Source organism: Rhinoderma darwinii, chromosome 7 (assembly GCF_050947455.1).
Source record: "Rhinoderma darwinii isolate aRhiDar2 chromosome 7, aRhiDar2.hap1, whole genome shotgun sequence".
In the NCBI taxonomy this organism is placed as follows: domain Eukaryota; kingdom Metazoa; phylum Chordata; class Amphibia; order Anura; family Rhinodermatidae; genus Rhinoderma; species Rhinoderma darwinii.
In genome coordinates, this window is record NC_134693.1 from 95,693,245 (window position 1) to 95,715,763 (window position 22,519).

Sequence of the window (22,519 nt, forward strand, 5' to 3'; positions counted from 1 at the left end):
CTTCTCTCCCTCCCCCACCCATTTCACAATCTGATAAATGTAAGTCTGCCCACTCACCTATGTCAGACATCTTGGTACACACAATCCAATCAGCACATTTTCCTCACCTGCTGCTGGATCTGTTCTAAGAAATCCTGTATTAGGCCCTGTTCACACAGCGTTTTTTGCTGCCAAAAAATTCTGCCTCAAAATTCTGTCTTTGGCCAGATTTTGACCAGCCTGCACGCCACTTGCCACATTTTTTGTCCACGGCCATTGAGCGCCGCGAAAAACGCTTTCTCTGCCTCCCAGTGATGTCAATGGGACGTCCGAGATGTAAACGCCCGAAGATGGTGCATGTCGCTTCTTTTTCCCGCTAACCGGTTTTACCGCTCACAGGAAAAAACCGCCCCCGCCTCCCATTTAAATCAATAGGAGGCGTTTTGGGACCTTGTTTGGCGCGTTTTTCAATGCGGTTTCCGCGTCAAAACGTGTAAAAAACCGGCCGAACATGCCTCATGTTTTTTCCCGCGAGCGGTAAAACCGGCTCGTGGGAAGAATAAGCGAGATGCCCCATTTCCTTGGGGCGTTTACTCCTCTGACGACCTATTGACATGAGAGGCAGAGAAAGCGTTTTTCGCTGCGTTTCTGCCCGTGGAGCTCAATGGCCGCGGGCGAAAAATGTGGCAAACAGTGTGCAGGCAGATCAAAATCTGCCTCAAAATTCCTGACGGAATTTTTAGGCAGAATTTTCTGCCTGTAAAAAAACCCTGTGTGAACAGGGCCTTACAGTGAAGCAAATGCCAAACACTACTCCAAACAATAGTAAAACTTTTTTTTTTTACATAATTTACTATAAATGTATATAAGTGTCTCTCACTATTATTTACTATATATATATATATATATATATATATACATACGCACACACAGATCAAGCAATATAAGCGCATCCTGTTATTGATGTGTGTGTGTGTATATATACATATATATATATATATATATATATATATATATATATATACATAAATGTGTGTGTGTGTATGTATGTATGTATATATATATATATATATATATATGTGTGTGTGTATGTATGTGTATATGTATGTGTGTATATATATATATATATATATATATATATATATATATATATATATATATATATATATATATAGAGGAGGGGGCGTGTTAGATGAGAGACAAGGCGGCCGGCAGCGCAGAAAATCCTAGAGTGAAGGAGGAGGAGGTGTGGACGACGAGATAAGAGGAGGGGGGAGTGCTCTATGATGACTCTCCAATGTTTTTGCTAAGACAGCACTTCCGACTGTGTAGAGACACGGCGCGTCGTCCACTAGCTTTAGGCTCTATTCACACGACAGGCTCCGAGTGTCCGCAGATAAAAACGTCGGTTTTGGTCCGTTTTTCTCGCCCGTTTTGTATCCGTTTCAATTTCATTTGTAAATTTTCTGCCACACACTGCCCTCTGGAGATACTGCCCTCTGGAGATACTGCCCTCTGTAGATACTGCCACACACTGCCCTTTGTAGATAATGCCACACATTACCTTCTATAGATACTGTCACAGCCCCCTGTAGGTAAAGCCACACAGACCTCCTTGTAGGTAGTGTTACACAGCTCCACTGTAAGCAATGCCGCACGGTCCCCCTCTAGGTAATGCCGCACGGTCCCCCTCTAGGTAATGCCGCACTCCCCCCCTGTAGGTAATGCCGCACGGCCCCCCCCTGTAGGTAATGCCGCACGGCCCCCCATGTAGGTAATGCCGCACGGCCCCCCCCCCTGTAGGTAATGCCGCACGGCCCCCCCCTGTAGGCAATGCCGCACGGCCCCCCCCCCCGTAGGTAATGCCGCACGGCCCCCCCCCCCCGTAGGTAATGCCGCACGGCCCCCCCCCCCCGTAGGTAATGCCTCACGGCCCCCCCCCCCCTGTAGGTAATGCCTCACGGCCCCCCCCCCTGTAGCTAATGCCTCACGGCCCCCCCCCCTGTAGGTAATGCCTCACGGCCCCCCCCCCTGTAGGTAATGCCTCACGGCCCCCCCACCCCTGTAGGTAATGCCGCACGGCCCCCCCCTGTAGGTAATGCCGCACGGCCCCCCCCCCCTCTGTAGGTAATGCCGCATGGCCCCCCTCTGTAGGTAATGCCGCACTGCCCCCTCTCCCCGCCTGTAGGTAATGCCGCACGGCCCCCCCGCCTGTAGGTAATGCCGCACGCCCCCCCCCTGTAGGTAACACGCCTGAAGTGCATGTGAGAAGGAGGAGGAGGCGTGGATGACGAGACAGGAGGAGGGGGCGTGTACTATGATTGATGACGCTCTGTGTCTTTGCTCAGCCAGCACTTCCTGCTGTGTAAAGACACGGCACGTCTTCAACTACATCTGCAGGCGGCGGGACCAGAGGAGGCGGAGCTCTGAAGAGCTCATGAAACATCCGCCCGGCCCACTGCCTGTAAATGTAGTTGATGATGCGCCGTGCCTTTCTTAGCCGGAAGTGCTGGCTGAGCAGACACGTTACCTCACAGGAAATAAAAAATTTACCCTGGGTGCGGTCATGTGACGGCAGATCGGAACACGGTAACGCTGGCACAGGTAAGCAGACACTATATTAGAAATGTTATTAAATATGACTAAGTTAAAATTGAAATAAAATTTATGCCCGGACAACCCCTTTAAGCAATGAGTATGATTGTGGGAAACCCTTTACAGAGATTGTCTTAAAAGTCCCATCAGGACAGCCTCTGTCCATATACTCTGTCATTAATGAGGGGTTCCTGAGGCAGGGACTCCTGTATAATGTCCATATGTCCTAACACTGCATATACAGGGGTGGTCCAGATGGGGCAATCCTTTCTTAATGAATCAGGCATTTTTCTTTTGCAATGCATGTTGCGGAGTAACAGTAACTAACATTTTACCTCTGCTAAGCTGATGAAACACGCGATTCATAATAATTTTAGTTATCTATTGGTTTCCTTTCCTTCCAGCGATGTCATTGGAGTGATATGTTTACTGGACGATTAAGAGCTGAAATTCCTCCAGCACTGGTAAGCATGCTAATCTGTGGCCATTGACATTCTTACAATGAAGTGAAAATTATTAACCCCTTCCCGACCTTTTTTGTAAGTATACGTCATGGAAAGCCAGTACTTCCTGCAAAATGTTGTATACTTACGACAAATGCATGGCACCGGCTCAGAAGCTGAGTCAGTGCCATCATCCCCCGATGTCCGCTGTATCCTGCTTTGATCCCCACCATTAACCCCTTAAAAGCAGCGATCAAAAGCGATCGCTGCATTTAAGGTGTTTGCAGGTCATCGACACCCCAGCAATAAAATCGCTGGGGCGTCAGTGGCTGCAATGGCAACCGGAGGCCTAATAGTGGCCTCCTGGTCTGTCTAGCACGGAAAACTGAGCCGGCGTCATCAGCGGTGGATGTCAGCTGTATGTTACATACTGTAATGGCAGGAACAGATCGGCAACTGTGCCCTGCAATCACACGGCTGCCGACTGCTATGGCAACAGTACACCTAACAATGGCCTCCTGTCAGCCGATTAGGCCCCGTCCGAAGCCTAATCTTGCTTGCTGTCAGTGAATGACTGACAGATCTAATACATTGCACTACATAGGTAGTGCAATGTATTAGAAAAAAAAATTGGACAGTTGGACCTTCAAGTCCCCTAGTGGGACTAAAGAAAAGTGTAAAAAAAAAAGTGAAGAAAAATATAATAAAAGTTGTAATTAAATAAAACACAAGCACCCTATTTCCCTTATCAAGTCCTTTATTATTGAAGAAAATAAATAAACCATACGTATTTGGTATCGCCGCGCCCGTAACGGCCTAAACTATAAAAATATTATTTTATTTATTCCACACGGTCAACAGCGTTTTTTGGTCACTTTGCCCTACAAAAATTTGAATAAAAAGTGATCAAAAAGTCGCATGTATCCAAAAATGTTACTTACAAAAACTATAGCTCGTCTCGCAAAAAACAAGCCCTCATATCGCTATGTCGACGAAAAAAAAAAAGCCAGGTTTCTCACAACTTGGCGACAGAAAAAAGACATTGTTTTTACAAAAGTAATTTTATTGTGCAAAAAGTTGTAAAACATAAAAAAGTGCTATAAATTAGGCATCGCCGGAATCATACTGACCCGCAGAATAAAGTTAACATGTAATTTATAACGCATGGTGAATGCCGTATTAAAAAAAAACCGATGCCAGAATTGCTGTTTTTTGGTCACCTTGCCTCTAAAAAAAAAAAAAATAGGATAAAAAGTGATCAAAAAGTCGCATGTACCCCAAAATGGTATGAATAAAAACTAACAGCTCGTCTAGCAAAAAAAAAAAGCCCTCATACTACTACATCTATAAAAAAAAAAAAATCGTGAAGGCTCCAATAGGTAAGGAAATAAAAATATGCGGTTGTGCAGATCAGAGGGGAATATTTTTTCTGTTTCAAGAGGCAATTTATCGGGGCCCTAAAATTAGGGAACCTGGAAGGGGAGGGCCCAAACATATCTGCTGGAAGCGAGGGTGCCTGTATTATACCAGGACAACACTTCCCAGCAAAATTCCTCAAACTGCAAAGTTGCAGAGTGTGGATCCAAGGAGGATAAGTAAGGACATTTATCAGTGAGACACTGGCCTGTGCAGAAAGGATTGCTTCACAGCGTAACACACATGTATGGATTATTTTATTGTTTAAACCATTATTATACCACCTGACTATGCCCTTGATGTAATCTGCCCAGTTTACATATGCCCCCACATTATCAACTGAAATACCAGTAAAACTCCAAACAAAACTACTACCAATCAAAATCCACTGTCCAAAAGCTAAATGGCGCTCCCTCCCTTCTGAGCCTTACAGTGTGCCCAAACAGCAGTTTACTTCCACATATATGGCACCGCCAAACCCGGGAGAACCCTTTTAACAATTTTTGGGGTGTGCGTCTCCTGTGGCATAAGCTGGGCACGACATACTTCAATTGAATTGGCATATCTGGGGAAAAATTGAAGTTTTTACTTTGCACCATCCGCAGCGCATCCATTTATGGAAAAGACCTGTGTGGTGAAAATGCTCACTACATCCCTTAATAAATGCCTTGAGGGGTGTAGTTTCCAAAATGGGGTCACTTCTCAGGGGATTCTTTTATTATTTCACATCAGAGCCTCTGCAATTGTGAACCAATACTTTGTAAGTCGCCAAATTAGGCCTCCATTTCGCATGGTACTTTTTCCACTCCTGAACCCTGTCGAATGTCCAGGCAAAAGATTAGAGCCCCATGTAGGGTGATTCTAAAACCGGGAAACACAGCATAATAATTAGAGAACTGTCTTGTTATGGTATATATTGGCATATCTAAATTGATTTACAAATTTTATCAATCTTTTTCTCTATTTTTGGCGAAAATGAAAAATGTTGCGCTAAAGCTACGTCTTATTGGGAAAAAAAATTTAATTTTTATTTTCACTGTCCAATTTAAATAAAATCTATGAAACGCCTGTGGAGTCAAAATGCTCACTACACCCCTAGATTAATTCCTCAAGGGGTGTAGTATCCGAAATGGCGTCCCTTTTGGGTAGTCTCCACTATACTGGTACCTTAGGGGCTTTGTAAAACGACATGGTGTCAAGAAACCAATCCAGCAAAATCTGTGCTCCAAAAGCCAAATGGCTCTCCTTCTTTTCTGAGCTCTGCCGTGTGCCCAAACCGCAGTTTGACCACATATGGGGTTTTTCCGTTCTCCAGAGAAGTTGCTATACAAATGTTGGGGTTCTTTTTTTCCTTTATTTGTTGAGAAAACGAAAAATTTTGAGCTAAAGCTACGTCTTATTGAAGAAAAAGCGTTTTTAATTTCACTGCCCAATTCTAATAAATTCTATGAAACCAATTATACCTGTACACATTCCTCAAGGGGTGTAGTTTCGTAAATGGGGTCACTTTTTGGGCGTTTTCACTGTCTTGGTCCCTCAGGGGCTTTGCAGATGCGACATGGCCTCCGCAAACCATTTTCTAAATTTGAGCTCCAAATGGCACTCTTTCCCTTCTAAGCCCTGCCGTGTGTCCAAACAGCCATCTATTACCACGTGTGGGGTATTGTTTTACTCAGGAGAAATTACTTTACAAATGTTGTGGTGCTTTTTCTCCTTTAGTCCTTGTGGAAATGACAAAAAATTAGCTAAGCCTACATTTTCTTTGAAAGAATGAAGATTTTCATTTTCACAACCAACTTCCAATAATTTCTGCAAAAAAACTGTGGTGTCAAAATGCTCACTATACCCCTAGATAATTTCCTCAAGAGGTGTAGTTTTCAAAATGGGGCCACTTGTGCGGGATTTCCACTGTTTTGGCACCGCAAGAGCCCTTCAAACCTGACATGGTGCCTAAAATATATTCTAATAAAAAGGAGGCCCAAAATCCTCTAGATGCTCCTTTGCTTCTGAGGCCGGTGCTTCAGTCCATTACCACACTAGGGCCACATGTGGGATCTTTCCTAAAACTGCAGAATCCGGGCAATAAATATTGTGTTGCGTTTCTCTGGTAAAACTTTGTGTTAGAAAAAAAAAATGGATTAAAAATTAATTTCTGCAACAATAACAAAAATGAAATTTGTAAATTTCACCTCTACTTTGGTTTAATTCCTGCAAAATGTCCAAAGGGTTAAGAAACTTTCTAAATGCTGTTTTGAATACTTTGAGGGGTGAAGTTTTTAAAATGGGGTGACTTCTTGGGGGTTTCTAATATAGAAGGCTCTAAAAGCCACTTCACAACTGAACTGGTCCCTGTAAAAATAGCCTTTTTAAATTTTCTTGAAAATGTGATAAATTGCTGCTAAAGTTCTAATCCTTGTAAAAGAAAAGGATGTTCAAAAACCGATGCCAATCTAAAGTAGACATATGGGTGATGTTAATTAGCAACAATTTTGTGTGGTATAACTGCCTAGCTTACAAGCAGATACATTTAAATTTAGAAAAATGCTAATTTTTGCAATTTTTCACAAAATTTTGGTGTTTTTCACAATTAAATACTAAATGTACTGAGCAAATTTTAACAGTAACATAAAGTCCAATGTGTCACGAGAAAACAAATCAGAATAGCTTGGCTAGGTAAAAGCATTCCGAAGTTATTACCACATAAAGTGAAACATGTCAGATTTGAAAAATGAGGCTCTGCCAGGAAGGTCAAAAGTGACTAAAGCGGGAAGGGGTTAATGAATGGGACGTTTGTAAAATGCACGTTAGTAAGTATTTATAGTGGTCTATTTTCTTAAAGATTTCTTTAGGTGAAGCATTGATTACTGCTGGAGCGCAGTTGACAGAACTTGATTTGAGTGACAATGCTTTTGGACCAGATGGTGTCCGAGGATTTGAGGCACTGCTGAAAAGTCCCACATGCTACACACTTCAGGAGCTGAAACTAAACAACTGTGGCATGGGAATTGGTGGAGGAAAGGTACTTTGATAAATTAGTTTGTCACTTTTATAGGGAATCATTATTGCTTCATAGCTTTGTCGGTGGTACACTTAAAAGGAAGGTGTCATGATTTTTTTTTATTTTCATATTGTTTTTAATATAATATTTTCAAAAATTGTATTTAATTGTGTTCTCATGTTTTACTTTTTAATGTATACTTACTTTGACTTCTCTATGGGGGCTGCCATTTTATTTTTCATCTCTGTATGTGTCGATTAAAGACACATACAGAGATGGAGTACGGCACATACCTCCCCATAGAGAATGTGAACGGGAGCCGTTCCATTCTTAGTTGCGTGCGCCGTCTGTGTGGGAACGGCGCATGCGCCGCTCCCACACAGATCAAAACGAAGCTTGTTTGTAGAGCGAAGTCCGGCACCATTTTCATGTGGACCGGAAGCCGCTGCCGGACCGTAAGATGACGACTTCCAGCCACGGCTTTCGGCCATATGTTCAACGAAGCAAAGGCGCAAGGAATAGGAGCGGAGGCTGCGGCAGGAGCATGTAATTTACGTTCGTGTATGTGATGTGTGTATTATGTTCGTGTGATACTGTCTGCTGAGCTCTGTATCTAATCCTCCTAGCACTGTGCAGTCATTCAGAAAATGGCAGCACACCGTGTAGAGCTTTGAAGACATTCAAGCCAGAAGAAGAGAGGGGGCATTGTGTGAGGTCACTAGAGGAGAGCGTGTCCACCCCAAATTTGCAGCATAAATCATTGAGGTTGCTTTACCACAGTGACCATGCTGCAATTTTGGGAACTGCTCCCTCTAGTGGCTAGCACATGGAAATGTTATATCATTAGAATCTAATTTATAGTATTTCCTGACTTGTGAAAAAAAAAAAAAAAATAATTAAAACAATGTGTAATCACATAAATACTAATTGTTTAACTGAAAAAAAAAAAAAAAAATTTCTAGCGACACATTCCCTTTATAAGGTTTGACACATCAAAAACATTGGGATGTTGATGGGATATGCCACCCATACCCAATTATTCAGGGTTTAAACACTGTGTTTATCACCCCACCACTCATATCGCTATAACAAAGCCTATGGTTTGGCTTTTTTCCGGACGAACGCAAGGATGGCTATAAGGGTATGTTCACACGGCAACGCCAATTACGTCTGAAATTCCGGAGCTGTTTTCAGGCAAAAACAGTTCCTGAACTTCAGATGTTTTGACAAGTGCACACGTTTTTCGCGGCGTCTTTTACGGACGTAATTGGAGCTGGTTTTCATTGGAGTCAATGAAAAACGGCTCTAATTACGTCCCAAGAAGTGACATGCACTTCTTTGAGGCGGGCGTCTTTTTACGTGCCGTCTTTTGACAGCGGCGCGTAAGAAAAAGCCCGTCTGCACAGAACACCATAAGACCCATTGAATTCAATGGGAAGATGTTTGGAGCCGTTTTTCGGCCGTAATTCGAGGTGTAAAACACCTGAATTACGTCCGTAAATAGGGCGTGTGAACATACCCTTATAGTCATTGGCTACTCATGCAGCTTTCTTTCCCCCTGCCGATTGGACACTGATCGCATATATTAGAGATATGTCACCATAATCTTTGAAGCAACCTGCCACAGTTTATGGGGTTGTGCAAATTGGAGTTCCAGGCTCTGTAGTCCTGTGCTACAGATGTTGTAAATCGAGTTCTACTCCACTTCTAACTTTCAACTGGGAGAGTTCCCATGTCGGTATTTGCCTAAGCTAAGAACTTGCTGGGATATCGGACAAAAACTGCTGAAAAGATTGTTTGGTCCTCTTATGCCTTTTGCTTTTTTTGTAGGGGTTCTACTTAACGTGATCTGCTAATTGGTGGATGGCTTAGCAAATAAGATTCGAGTCAAATGAATGAAAGATGCTTTCATGCAATCCTACTCGTAATAAAAGTGTAAATGAGAGACTTGTACTTATACATTGATCTTGCTTGTGCTTCCCTCAGATTCTGGCTGCAGCACTAATTGAATGCCACACAAAATCCAGCTCTCTTGGCAAACCCCTGGCTCTCAAAGTATTTGTGGCAGGAAGGAATCGCTTGGAAAATGATGGTGCCATAGCTTTGGCAGAGGCATTTCGGGTATGTGCTGATTGCATCATTAATAATAATTTGTCATCCTACCTCTCCATTAAATGCATTATTTTGTCCCTAGTTAATCGGCACCTTGAAGGAAGTACACATGCCCCAGAATGGAATAAACCATGCTGGGATAACTGCGTTGGCTGAAGCCTTCAAAATGAATCCACTATTGAAAGTCATTAATCTCAACGATAATACTTTTACAGATAAAGGAGGCATTGCTATGGCAGAGGTAATGTTACTGTATTCTGCTCCTCATGCATCACCTTTTAGAAGTTTGGTACTTTATGCATTTTGAATTCATTTTAATTTCTCTTGACTTTCCAATGAACAGTTTTTAGCAATGTAATTTCTCCTTTTAGACACTAAAGAGTTTAAGGCAAGTGGAACATATCAATTTTGGGGATTGTTTGGTGCGTTCTAAAGGAGCAATGGCCATTGCTGCTGCCCTTAAAGAGGGTTTACATAAAATAAAGGTATGTACTGTGTACGCGGTCTTTTGTTGACAAACAAATACGTTTTAATGGCTTATGACTGCTGCCGCATATGACAAATGTAATAACTCTTTTATAAACACACCCTCTTTACAGGTACTATATTACTTTTTTAAAGGGGTTGTCCCATCAAAATAATTTATCACCTATCCACAGGATAGGTGATAATTCTGTGATTGCTGCAGGTCTGACTGCTGGGGCCCCCAGCGGTCACAAAAGCACGGTGGACACCCGTTTGCACTATTGCTCCATTCTTTCTTTATAGATCTGACTCTTTGATTGTTTGCCTTTGCACAATGTCATATACAGTTTTATAATTTCCTGTGGACACTTATGGGGGAATTTATTAAGAAGTGTATTTATTAAGGAGACGCTCCAGCATTTTTTTTTTTTCTGTGTCCCCCGTTTGTAAAGTACACCCGGTAAAAGGTAGGGCAGGCCATCCTCTTACCGGGCGCTTAGTTACATAAATATCCAGCCCGCTATTATGTCATGTGACCGGCCGATTCCTACAGCGTATGCGGTGTGGACCGGAAGTCACTTTCAGTATGAATTCCTATAAGGCGCTCAATGTGAGTCAGTGTTTTAATTAATTTCCCCTTTTTGTTTATAGTGGCTGATGAACTCCATCCATTGAACTATTTTGGTTTACTTCATTGTACCTCTTTGCTGACTTACATTTGACTTTTTCATTCATGATAGGAACTTAACCTCTCCTTTTGTGAAATTAAACGTGAAGCAGCTGTATGTTTGGCCGAATCCATAGAAGATAAATCTGAGCTTGAGAAATTGGATATAAATGGTGAGATTTGGTTATAGAAAAACTTAAATGAAAAAGCAACTGCTTTTGAAGAACTTTACAACATGTAACAGAATTTATAAAATGTGACTTTGTAAATACTTTGCGTTTCTCATCTTGTAGTGGTTTTAAAAATGTATACTTTTTTTTATAACTCTTTTGTTTTTAGATCCAAAATTCTGTGTTGATTCATTTCATAATAGCTTTTATAGTGGTCAGAGCTTGCCCAGCTACAAATTCTTTGCATATATTTAAAAGATCACATGCTGGCTACCTGCTGTTGCCACTAGAGGGAGCTCCTTGTATACTGGCTTATTGAGTCATAAGGATAACCGTATAAAGTAGGCTCCCCCTAGTGACGGTAGGTAGTCAGCATGTTGTCTTTAAACTCTATGGGGGAGATTTATTAAGACTGGTGTTTCATACACCAGTCTTAATAAATTGTTCGCTGGAGTTAGATGTGACACATTTATGAAGAGCGAATGCCTTTCGGCTGGCCGTGTGCCACAATTGTGGCGTAACAATTGCAGTCACAGAAAGTACGACTGCATCTAAACCCAATCCACTTAAAAAAGAAAAAAAAATTATATGTATTTCACCTCACAGCTCTGCTTCTCCTTTCAGGCTCTCACAGCTAATACAAACGGAGCTACCATTTAAAAAAATAAAACGCAAAAATATAAAATGCTTCTATTTTCTGATGTGAGGCACATGGTGTTATCCATTTTGAACCTAATGTGCTTCACATTAATAGTAATTAACCCCACCATGTACCGTTGAGATCAATGGTGAGGGAAACGGAAGTTAAGGTTTCCGTTTGCCTTTCCGTTGAGGGGTTAACCTGACGGAAACCTCTGACGGAACCCCTCAATGGAAGGACAGCGCTGATGTGAACAGGCCCTAAGATGAATAAAAATAATGGATTAACTTTGTTTCAACAAATTAAATCTAGATTTTTGACTTTTCAAATTAGCCACATCTAGCTGATTATAACAGCTTTTGCACGATCAAGGCATTCTTTTTTACAATTGCATTCAGATATTGTTCAGAAATTTCTTCCCAACATTGTTGCAGAAGTTTCCACAAATGTGCTGTACTTGTAGGTTGCTTTGCTTTCACCCTTCTGTCCAGATCATCCCAAACAAGCTCAATGGGGTTTAAGTCTGGAGACTGCAGGCCTTTCTATTCTTTGAAGCCTACCGACTTTTTATTGTCTTCTTAGGTGGTTCTGACATAACTTCGAAGTATGTTTTGGATCATTGTTATGCTGTAATATGAACCCCTGATCAAGTAGGTGTACACCAGAGGGTATTACGGTTGTACGAAGCATCGAAATTTCGATACCGTGCACCCTCAAACGGTTCAATAACATTAGTTCATGTATTTCGGTACTAAGCGGTGTGATACAGCCATTGCCCCGCTCCTGAGTCCTGACAAGGTGTGTGTGCGCGCGCGGTCAGCGTGATGTGATGCGGCCGGCGCTGCACTAATGAGCAGCGGCATTGAAGACAGAACATGGCGGGCGCACTGCAAAGCACCCCTGTGTTCAGCCTTCAGTGCCGGAGCCGCCGCTCATTAGTGCATCGCCGGCCGCATCACCTCAGGCTGATTGCCTGCACACACTTTTTGTCAGGAGCGGGGCAATGTCTGTATTACACAGCCGCAGCCGAGCTCTAATGGCAGAGATCACAGAAACCTCTCATCTCCACCGCTATTTCTGTGAAAGGTGCAATCAAAGCTGACCGCATCATTCAAGGGGAAAATGAGAAGGGAGGATGCCCTTTGGTTTGCGTCACAGGGAATGGGACCCTAGGGCTGTCTGACTATATTTTCTGTTGTTAGGGCATACTTGGGTATGTCCTAACCACTGCCTGTGTACTATCAGTACACAGGCTAATGTACTGGCGAATAGGTATATAAGTTTACTGTAATTTTTTTTTTACTTTTTAATGTTAAAATAAAAAAATGGGCAAACGTTTTTTACAATAAACATTAACTGCTACGCGCACCACGACGCAACTGTACGTCCAGGTGGCCAGTGTCTTAGCGCACGAGGATGTACAGTAACTGCGCGGTTCCCGGTGCACACTGTCGGCGACAGTGTGCATCGGGAGGCGAGCTGTCCCTGACAGCTGACACACCACTGTGGCCTGTCAGCAGCTAATTTTCTCTGATTTTGGCAATTAACCCGTTAAATGCCGCGATCGATTACAATCGCTGCATTTTAGGGGTTTCTAGCACATCGGCAGACCTCACAATGAAATCGTGGGGTTTGCAGATGGCTAGCATGGCGACTGGAGGCCAAGCAATGGCCTCCGTGTCTGCCATGTACGGAAGCCTATCAGGACCAGCTTCTGGCTGGTCCTTGTCGACTTACTGTCAGAGTGACCGGAAGTCACTGTGTCGTTCCCGATGCACACTGTCTGTGACAGTGTCTGTGACAGTGTGCATAAAGAACCAGGAGGTCAGCTGTCCCCGACAGCTGACATTTCACTGTTGCCGATCAGCGGCTCATCCCTGCTGATTTCGGCAATTAGCCCGTTAAATGCAGCGCGAGATCGCCGCATTTAGGGGCTTTGTAGCACATCAGCAGCCCCCATGCAATTGTGGGGATTGCTGATGCTTGTGATGGCATCCGGAGGCAAGATAACGGCAATGTATGGAAGCCCATGAGGACCAGCCTCTGGCTGGTCCTTGTAGACTTACTGTCAGAGTGACTGTGACGTCACACTGACGGTTGGAATACGTTACACTACCTAGGTAGTGTAATGTATTCTAGCAGTGATCAGAGCTGCAGGTAAAAAAGAAAGTAAAAAAAAAAAATGTTAAACGTTAATTAAAATGTTTTACAAAAGTCTTATTATAGAAAAAAAATTAAACCATTGTTTTTCTTGTGAAATTCTCGATACGTTTGCTGTGTCACATGACCCTCTTCCCATTGAAAAAACTAAAGTTGGATACAAAATGGCCGACTTCAAAATGGTCAACACCCAGCTTGAAAAGTTTCCCCCCTCCCATATACTAATGTGCCACAAACAGGAAGTTAATATCACCAACCATTCCCATTTTATTTAGGTGTATCCATATAAATGGCCCACCCTGTACATATGGTATTGCTGTAATCGTATCGACCCGCAGAATAAAGTAAAACTCAATTTTTTAGCGCATAATGAACGCTGTAAGAGATAAAGAATTTAAACCACCCAAATCACAATTTTTTTCGTCACCTAAGCCCTAAATAAAATGTAATAAAAAGTGATCAAAAAATGGTACCAATAAAAACTACAGCTCGTCCCGCCAAAAATAAGCCTCAACACACCGCTCAATCGACCAAAAAATAAAAAAGTTATTATTATTTTTTTTAAGTACATGCACAATGACTTATTCTGGAAAATCACCTGAAGTGATAACGAGTAGAATTTTTACAGAAATTCTGTATTTGAATGTAAAAAAAACTGAGGGAAAGCGAAGTATTTGCGTAGTTGCTCAACTTGAAACAAAGTATTTAAATTAAAAGCAGAATTGCACTTTGTATGTATGTTTTCACCATATGCTTGTTTTGCAGGAAACCACCTTGGTGATGAAGGTTGTGACCATGTTCAGGAGATTTTGGACCGCTATCACATGAGTACAGTTCTGGGATCCCTGAGGTATGTGAAATTCTGTATTTTTCACATTTCGGTAATGTTATTGGAGGTTTAGACGGGATCATAGTAACATGAAGAAACATTGTGAAAAGATCAATCTGCACTTAAGGGTATGTGCACACACACTAATTACGTCCGTAATTGACGGACGTATTTCAGCCGCAAGTACCGGACCGAACACAGTGCAGGGAGCCGGGCTCCTAGCATCATAGTTATATACGATGCTAGGAGTCCCTGCCTCTCTGCAGGACAACTGTCCCGTACTGTAATCATGTTTTCAGTACGGGACAGTGGTTCCACGGAGAGGCAGGGACTCCTAGCATCGTACATAACTATGATGCTAGGAGCCCGGCTCCCTGCACTGTGTTCGGTCCGGTACTTGCGGCCGAAATATGTCCGTCAATTACGGACGTAATTAGTGTGTGTGCACATACCCTTACCGTTATCATTATGATTTGTACGCGTTCAGGTAATACTGTTTGTGGCTCTAGATATACCATTTGTTTCACTCCATAATAGCATAAGGCTGAGTTCACACAGAGTTTTTTGCAATAGGAAAATTCTGCCTCCAAATTCCATTTGGGATTTTGAGGCAGATTTTGACCTTCCTGCAAGCCGTTTGCCGCGATTTTTGCTGCACTTTTCACTCGCGCCCATTGAGTGCTATGGGCAAAAAACTCAGCAAAATACGCTTTCTCTGCCTCCTATTGATGTCCATGAGAGGTCAGAGGCGTAAACGCCCAAAGATAGGGCATGACGCTTCTTTTTACCTCGAGCGTTTTTTTCCCGCTCGCGGTAAAAAACGCGTCCGCCTTCCATTGAAATCAATGGGAGTCATTTTCGTCCGTTTTTGGCGCGTTTTCCGACTGTTTCCGTGTCAAAAAACTCAGTGTGAACTGACTCTAATGCTCCAGTGATGAAACTGACAAGATTGTTCCTATGCACTTTATTTGCTTGTGTCTAAAGAAATGCTGTTTCAGAAGTTAACCCCTTCCCGCCATAGTCATTTTTCGGCTTTTCATCTGCTTTTTTTTTCTCCCCATTTTCCAAAAGCCATAACTTTTTTTATTTTACCGCCAATAAAGCCCTATGATGGCTTGATTTTTGCAAGATGAATTGTAGTTTTTCTAGCACCAATTATTGTGCCATATAATGTTCTGGGAAACTGGGAAAAAATTATTTGTGTGGTGGAATGGGAAAAAAAAACTCTCTTCTTCCATTGTTGTCCAAATTTATACAGTGTTCATGTTTTGCTACTGAGAGCCATAACGTTTTTCTTTGAAGGAGCTTCATGAGGGCTTACTTTTTGCAGGGCAATCTGCAGTTTTCATTGGAACCATTTTGGGGTACATGTGAATTTTTGATCACTTTTTATTCCATTCTTTTGAAATCATTATTATTTTTTTACGGCGTTCACTTTGCGCTATAAGTCACATAGTTACAACAGTTGAAAAAAAGACACATGCCCATCAAGTTCAACCAAGGGAAGGGAAAAATTTGACATATTAACTTTTATTCTGCGGGTCGATCTGATTACAGCAATACTAAATGTATATAGTTGTGTTTTTTTTTATTATTTTCTAAAAGCGTTTGCACAATAAAATAATAATTGTTGGTTTTTTTTTTAACCCCTTCCCCCTTCTTGCATTCTGGGCCCTAATGTCCAAGCCATTTTTTACATTTTTACATTGTCACATTCAAAGAGCTGTAACTTTTTTTTATTTTTGCGTCGGCATAGCTGTATAAGGTCTTGTCTTTTGCGGGACGACTTGCAGTTTTTATTGGTACCATTTTTGAGTAGATGCGACTTTTTGATCACTTTTTATCACATTTTTTTAAAGTCAGGATTAACAGAAAACAGCAATTTTTCCATTGTTTTTTATTTTATTTTTTACGGCGTTCACAGTGCGGGTTAAATAATGTAACCGCTTTATAGTCGGGGTCGTTACGGACGCGGCGATACCAAATATGTGTAACTTTTTTGTTTTATTGTAGTTTTTTTAATAGTAAAGCATTTTGTAAGGGGAAAAAGTGGGTTTTTCATTTTTTTTGTTTCACTTTTTTTTTTAAATTAACTTTATTAAACTTTTTTACTTTTTTACTAGTCCCACTAGGGGACTTCCCTATCCTCCGATCGCTATTATAATACACTGCAATACTTTTGTATTGCAGTGTATTACTGCCTGTCCGTTTAAAACGGACAGGCATCTGCTAGGTCATGCCTGCGGCATGATCTAGCAGGCATTCGCTCCAGGCAGACCTGGGGATCTTTATTAGACCCCCGGCTGCCATAGAAGACACAGACACTCGGCGATTTTATCGCCGGGTGTCAGTGAGATGAGAGGGAGCTCCCTCCCTCTCTCCAAAACCATTCAGATGCGGTGCTCGCTAATGTGCACCGCATCTGAAGGGTTAAACGGGTGAGATCGATACTAATATCGATCTCACCCGGCAGAGCAGGGACGCCCCCAGCCCTCAGCTGCCTCTGGCAGCTGAGAGCAGGGAGATTTCACGGCTCCCTGCTCTGTTTACTTTATTCTACAGCAGCGACGTAGAATAGCGGCGCTCTAGAATAAAGCCCACTAATGACCGCCGTAAAAAGACGTATCGGCGGTCATTAAGGGGTTAAATACTCTAAGAGCCATAATTTTGTTTTGTTTTTCAGTCAAGAAAGCTGTGTAAGGGCTTATTTTTTGCGGGACAGTGTACAGTTTTAATTGGTACCATTTTTCGGTACATGCAACTTTTTGATCAGACAAGGTGATTAAAAAATTGCGATTCTGGCATTTTGTTTTTTATTTACAGCGTTCACCGTGCGGGATAAATAACGTGATAGTTTTATATTTTGGTTTGTTACAGACATGGTGATATCAAATATGTATGTTATATTTTTTTCCTCTATAATAAAGGACTTATTATAGGTAAAAGGGCACACCATTGTCAGTTCTCAGTTTGCCATAGAAACCATCGGACCCCCACAATCGTGTTGCAGGGTTGCTGATCGGCTAAAAATCACTTAAATGTCGTGTTCTCTATTGACCACAGCGTCTAAGGGCTAAATCGGTATGGACCTGAGCTAGCTTGGTCCCTGCTATTACCACAGAGTGTCAGACGTCATATACAGCTGACACTCGCTGGTGATGGCGCGGGCTCAGCTTCTGAGCCCTCTGTCACGTACAGTTACACTGCAATTCCCGAACACCTACAGCGAACTAGCTGTACGTGACATGTCGCTAAGTGGCTAAGATCCTCTTTTTTTTTTTTTTTAAATCAAACAACTGTTTATTGAAAATACACAATATACATCTGTCATCTGCTATAAATCCACTTTCAGCAGAGAAATAGAATTTACATTACACATATCATCTTTTCGTATAAATTCTGTGTATACATTACATATTTCCCATATGGTTCTTTAATAACATCCCCACCCCCCAACCTTAACTCCCTTCCACACCCCTTCCCCCCCCTGCGCGTCCATGTCTCTATCCCTTGATATATCTCACTCCACTTTTATTGACCTCCCAATCCATAGTATTGTGCCCATTTACCCCATTGCTTATCATATTTATGAATCGCTCCACGTTTCATATATATTCTTCGCTCCAAAGCCACCGTATAAGTAACATAACTCACTAGTTCAGAAACCTCCGGGGGATCCCCCGCAGCCAGTATTTAGCAATCAATTTTCTTGCATGACATAGTACTTTTTTAATGGATAGCAATTCAGCTCTATCTTCTTCTACCCCTCCCATGCAGCCCAACAGGTATATCTTAGGATCCAGTGGGAATTCCCTGCCATATATCCGAGACACCATTTCTTTAATCTCTCCCCAGTATCCGAAGATCCTCTTTTTTTAGTGTGAACGTTAGCTTTTTTTTCTTAGCCTAGGTTCAGATTTTGACAACTTTTTAGTTATTGGTTAATTCTGACATTCACGTTTTCCAACTGTTTTGACCTTTGTAGGTAAATGAGGCCATAATTTCAAAGGTGTTGGTATTCGTGCTTGCTGAACTTGTGTTCAACGAGGCCCAATGTTGACACTCAAATGAACTTTTATTACTTTGAACAATTGACATTTGTGCACACATATGATCGCTTATTCTGAAAAATAAGGTACACTTTAAGGATGACCCCCTCTTCTCAGAGAAGAGGTCTTTCCACCGCTACAGGTGCCAAACTCTGGTTTTCCCAAACCACGTCAAGTTTGAGGATCCTCTTAAAAAAGGAAGCACCTTGACCGGTATTTGCCTATCTCCAAGAGTACTGACATGTTTCCTTTTAAGGAGCATCCGGTTTCAAAGTGGACAGTCTCTCTCGGTGGATCTGCTTGTGTCCAGGCTTTTTTACTATCAGTTGGGGCATCTCTGAATGACTCCCTCAACAAAAGGTTAGTTTCTCTAGCAAAATCTGCCTTTGGGGCAACCGTTTCTGCCCTACACCCAGCATTCGTCTTTCTGGTCCAGCGTAACTTACTCCGTTTGGGCTTAACGGATTCATCAGGGAATCTCAGAGGGAGCTCAGCAGGAAGACCTGACTGACCTGGCCTCTCGGCTAATCCTTGCCTCAAATCATCTATGCAAGGTCCGCCCGTTTTGCTGCCAGAACATAGGCTAATTTGGTGGAGATTTGCTGCTTTCTTTAGCGATAAAATCCTGGGCAGCGGATCGTGCTTCTATAAAGGCTCTCGCTTGTCACCCTTTTGCAGGAGGCAGACTTTTCAGTAAACCTCTGGATGAGCTTATATCTGATGCCACGGAGTTCCCTCCTGCCCCACAACCATCCTAGACTCCAAAAGCCTTCCGAGCATTCACAGAAATTTTCCTTTTGCAACTTCCCCTCTCAAATACTGGAGAGGAGGTCCAGCTGTCCCACAGAATTGGGTCACCCCCCCCCCTCTCAGGGCCGCCCTAGGGCCCAGTAAACCTCCGCTCCCAAGACTACTTCTGCCTGAAGGTGTCTCCCCACTCGAGCCTCCTGTTCGGGTGTGGGGACAACTACTATGCTTCCAGAAGATGTGGGGACAACTACTATCCTTCCAGAAGATGTGGTTGACTCACGTGGAAGATTCCTGGGTTCAGGAGGTGGTGACGTCCAGATACAAAATTGATTTCCTGACCCCCCTCCCCCTCTAGAACTAGAGCGCATTTCAGCTTTTTTCCAGGCTGTTCAGTCGCTTCATCAGGAATGGATTTTTTCTATTCGACCATTGGAATTATTCAAAGATTTTAATCCAACCTTTTCATAGTTCCCAAGGACTTGCTGAACTCCTGAGCCTGAAGAAGTTGAACTGCGTTGAAACAAGGCAGATACTTTTACTCCACTGACCTCTGGGATGCATACCTTCACATCCCTGCCGCAAGAGCTCACCAGTGTTTCCACCGCTTCGCTGTTGGTTTTCAATATTTCCAGTTTGTCGACCTACCATTCACATTCGCCACTTCTCTAAGGGTCTTCACCAAGGTCCTGGCAATTCGTGGTACTTCGCCAAGCTAGGTGATTTGCGGTTATCCCTTTACTGGATGACCTGTTAGTGAGGGCCCCCTCAAGGAAGGACAGTATCAGGATCACCACGGATGCCTCAAAGGGCATTGGCTGAATGGCCAACGTGAAGTCTTCTCTAGTGCCAGCTCAGCGCATGGAGTTCCTGGGTATGATTTTGGACACCAGGTTGGTCAAAGTTCCTCTCCCGGGGGACAAGATAAATGCCATCCAGGCCAAGGGGCTCTCCTTCGTCAGGGGGATCCAGTTCCTGTTCCCTTCTGCAGACAGTGTCAGCCTTCGAGACCATTCCTTGCACGCTTGAACAGGATTCACTGGACATGCTCAATTTTGACAGGAGTTGTTCTGGTTGGGAGACCTCCCCAGCCATTTCCCAGGGTCAGTCCTTCCTGCCTCGTCGAGTGGCTAGTCATCTCAACTAGGGTTGCACGTTGCATCGAAATTTCGATACCGTGCACCCTCAAACGGTTCAATACCGATAATTTATGTATTTTGATACTATGGTAACACATGAATGTATTACACAACCGCAGCTCCGCTCTGAGTCCTGACAAGTCTGCGCACGGTCAGCATTATGTGATGTGACCAGCGCTGCACTAATGATTGCCGACACGGAGTACAGAACATGGCGGGCGCACTACAAAACACCTCCATGTTCTGTCTTTAGTGCCTGCGCCGCCGCTCATTAGTGCAGCGCCGGCCGCATCACCTCACACTGATCGCGCGTGCTTATTGTTAGAAGCAGGGCAATGGCTATATTACACAGCTGCAGCCACGCTCTAACGGCGGCGATCAGAGAAACCTCTCATATCCGCCACTATTTGCCTGAATGCTGCAATCAAAGCTGACCGCTGCATTCAAGTGGAAAATGCGAAGAGGGGATGCCCTTTGGATCGCGTCACAGGGAATCCCTGTGACGTGATCGAGGGACATACCATATATGGGTAGACAGCCCAGGGCTCATTTAAGGACCCCAGGGCTGTCTGACCACATTTCCTGTTGTTAGGCATACTTAGGTATGTCCTAACAACTGCCTGTGTACAATCAGTGCATTAAAGTTTAAAAATCAAATAGTTAAAAAAAAGTCTTATTACTGATGTGAGGCACATGGAGGTTCACAATTCATCACTACACGTGCCTCACATCAGAAAATGGAAGAACTATATGTATGTGTGTGTGTGTGTATATATATATATATGTGTATATATATATATATATATATATATATATATATGTATATATATATATATTTATATTATTGTTGGCAAAGTATCGTTTTGGTATCGCGTATCGTAATACTACACAAAGTATCGGTGTCCAAGTCCAAATTCTGGTATCGTGACAACCCTAATCTCAACGGATACCAGCGTTTTCGGCTAGGGGGCTGACCTCCACATAAGTTAGAGCATGTGGTCCATGGACAAGGCACTGTTGCATATCAACCTTCTGGATTTGAGGCTGTATTCCTGGCACTCGGTCATTGGACACCACTTCTCCAGGGTCATCGGTTTCAAATTCAGACCAACAACTCCACCACAGTGTCCTATCTTAACCATCCGGGTGGCCATGTGGGAATCCTCTAGGATTCTCCACTGGGTGGAGAGTCATGTCCTAGCTCTGTGCGGTCCATGTTCTGTGTGTGGACAACTGGGCAGCTGACTTCCTCAGTCGGGAGAAGCTGCATCCCGGAAGGGGTTGCTTCATCCTAATTTTCTACAAAATCTGTTAAAGGTGGGTCACTCCAGACGTTGATCTCTTCACGGCTCTGGATCACAGGGCTCTTTCTGTTGACTCTTTGGTCACTACTTGGGGTGGATTCTCTCTCTTGTATCTCTTCCCTCCTCTTTAGCTTCTGCCCAGAGTTCTCAAGCGGTTCAAGGCAGAGGACATTCTGGCCATCTAGGTAGCCCCAGACTGACCCCACCAAGCTTGGTACACCGACCTGGCACATCTGCTTGCGGACATCCCTTGGCATCTTCTGCTGTGGCACAACCTCCTTTCCCAATGTCTGTTTCTCCACCCCGCTTTCCCTCAGCTTCGTTTGATTGCATGGCTGCTGAAGCTGCAGTTCTGATGTTCCGTGGTCATCCAGACAATGCTGAAGGCCAGGGGACCTGCTAAGGTGTACGATAGGACGTGAAAGGCATGTTTCCATTTGTGTGAGCAACGTAGATTATATCCTTTGGTGTGCTCTACCTCTAGAATACGGTCTTTCCTACAGTCTGGTCTGGAGCAGGATTTCGGCCTGGCTTCCCCGAAGGGCGAGGTTTCCTATCTTTTTTTCATTTTTTTTTTCATCGAATGATAGACTTCCGTTCCCAGTGGAAGACTTTTCTTGCAGGGAGAAGCGCATGTCGTACCTCCTTTTCGGCATCTCTCTGAGCCCGGGGACATCAACCTGGTTTTCGGGGTTCCAAAGTTTGCCCCTTTTGAGACATTGCGGGACATCTGAGGTTTTTCGGCGGAATCAATAACGTTGTAGACTACGCTATTCCGCCTCAAAAAAACAACGGAAACCTTACGG

General features: G+C 43.2%; 1 protein-coding gene across 4 annotated transcripts in view; it reads left to right on the forward strand.

The window, feature by feature from the left end:
- Positions 1-22,519, forward strand: part of RANGAP1 (Ran GTPase activating protein 1) — a 150,494-nt gene that overhangs the window by 121,723 nt on the left and 6,252 nt on the right. For all 4 annotated transcript variants that reach the window (XM_075833713.1, XM_075833711.1, XM_075833709.1 and 1 more), the window contains 7 exons: positions 2,979-3,038; positions 7,273-7,452; positions 9,418-9,552; positions 9,626-9,784; positions 9,915-10,028; positions 10,749-10,848; positions 14,411-14,495. In XM_075833713.1, coding sequence (XP_075689828.1) covers positions 2,979-3,038; positions 7,273-7,452; positions 9,418-9,552; positions 9,626-9,784; positions 9,915-10,028; positions 10,749-10,848; positions 14,411-14,495 — 833 coding nt within the window. The remainder of the gene's footprint in view (positions 1-2,978; positions 3,039-7,272; positions 7,453-9,417; positions 9,553-9,625; positions 9,785-9,914; positions 10,029-10,748; positions 10,849-14,410; positions 14,496-22,519) is intronic.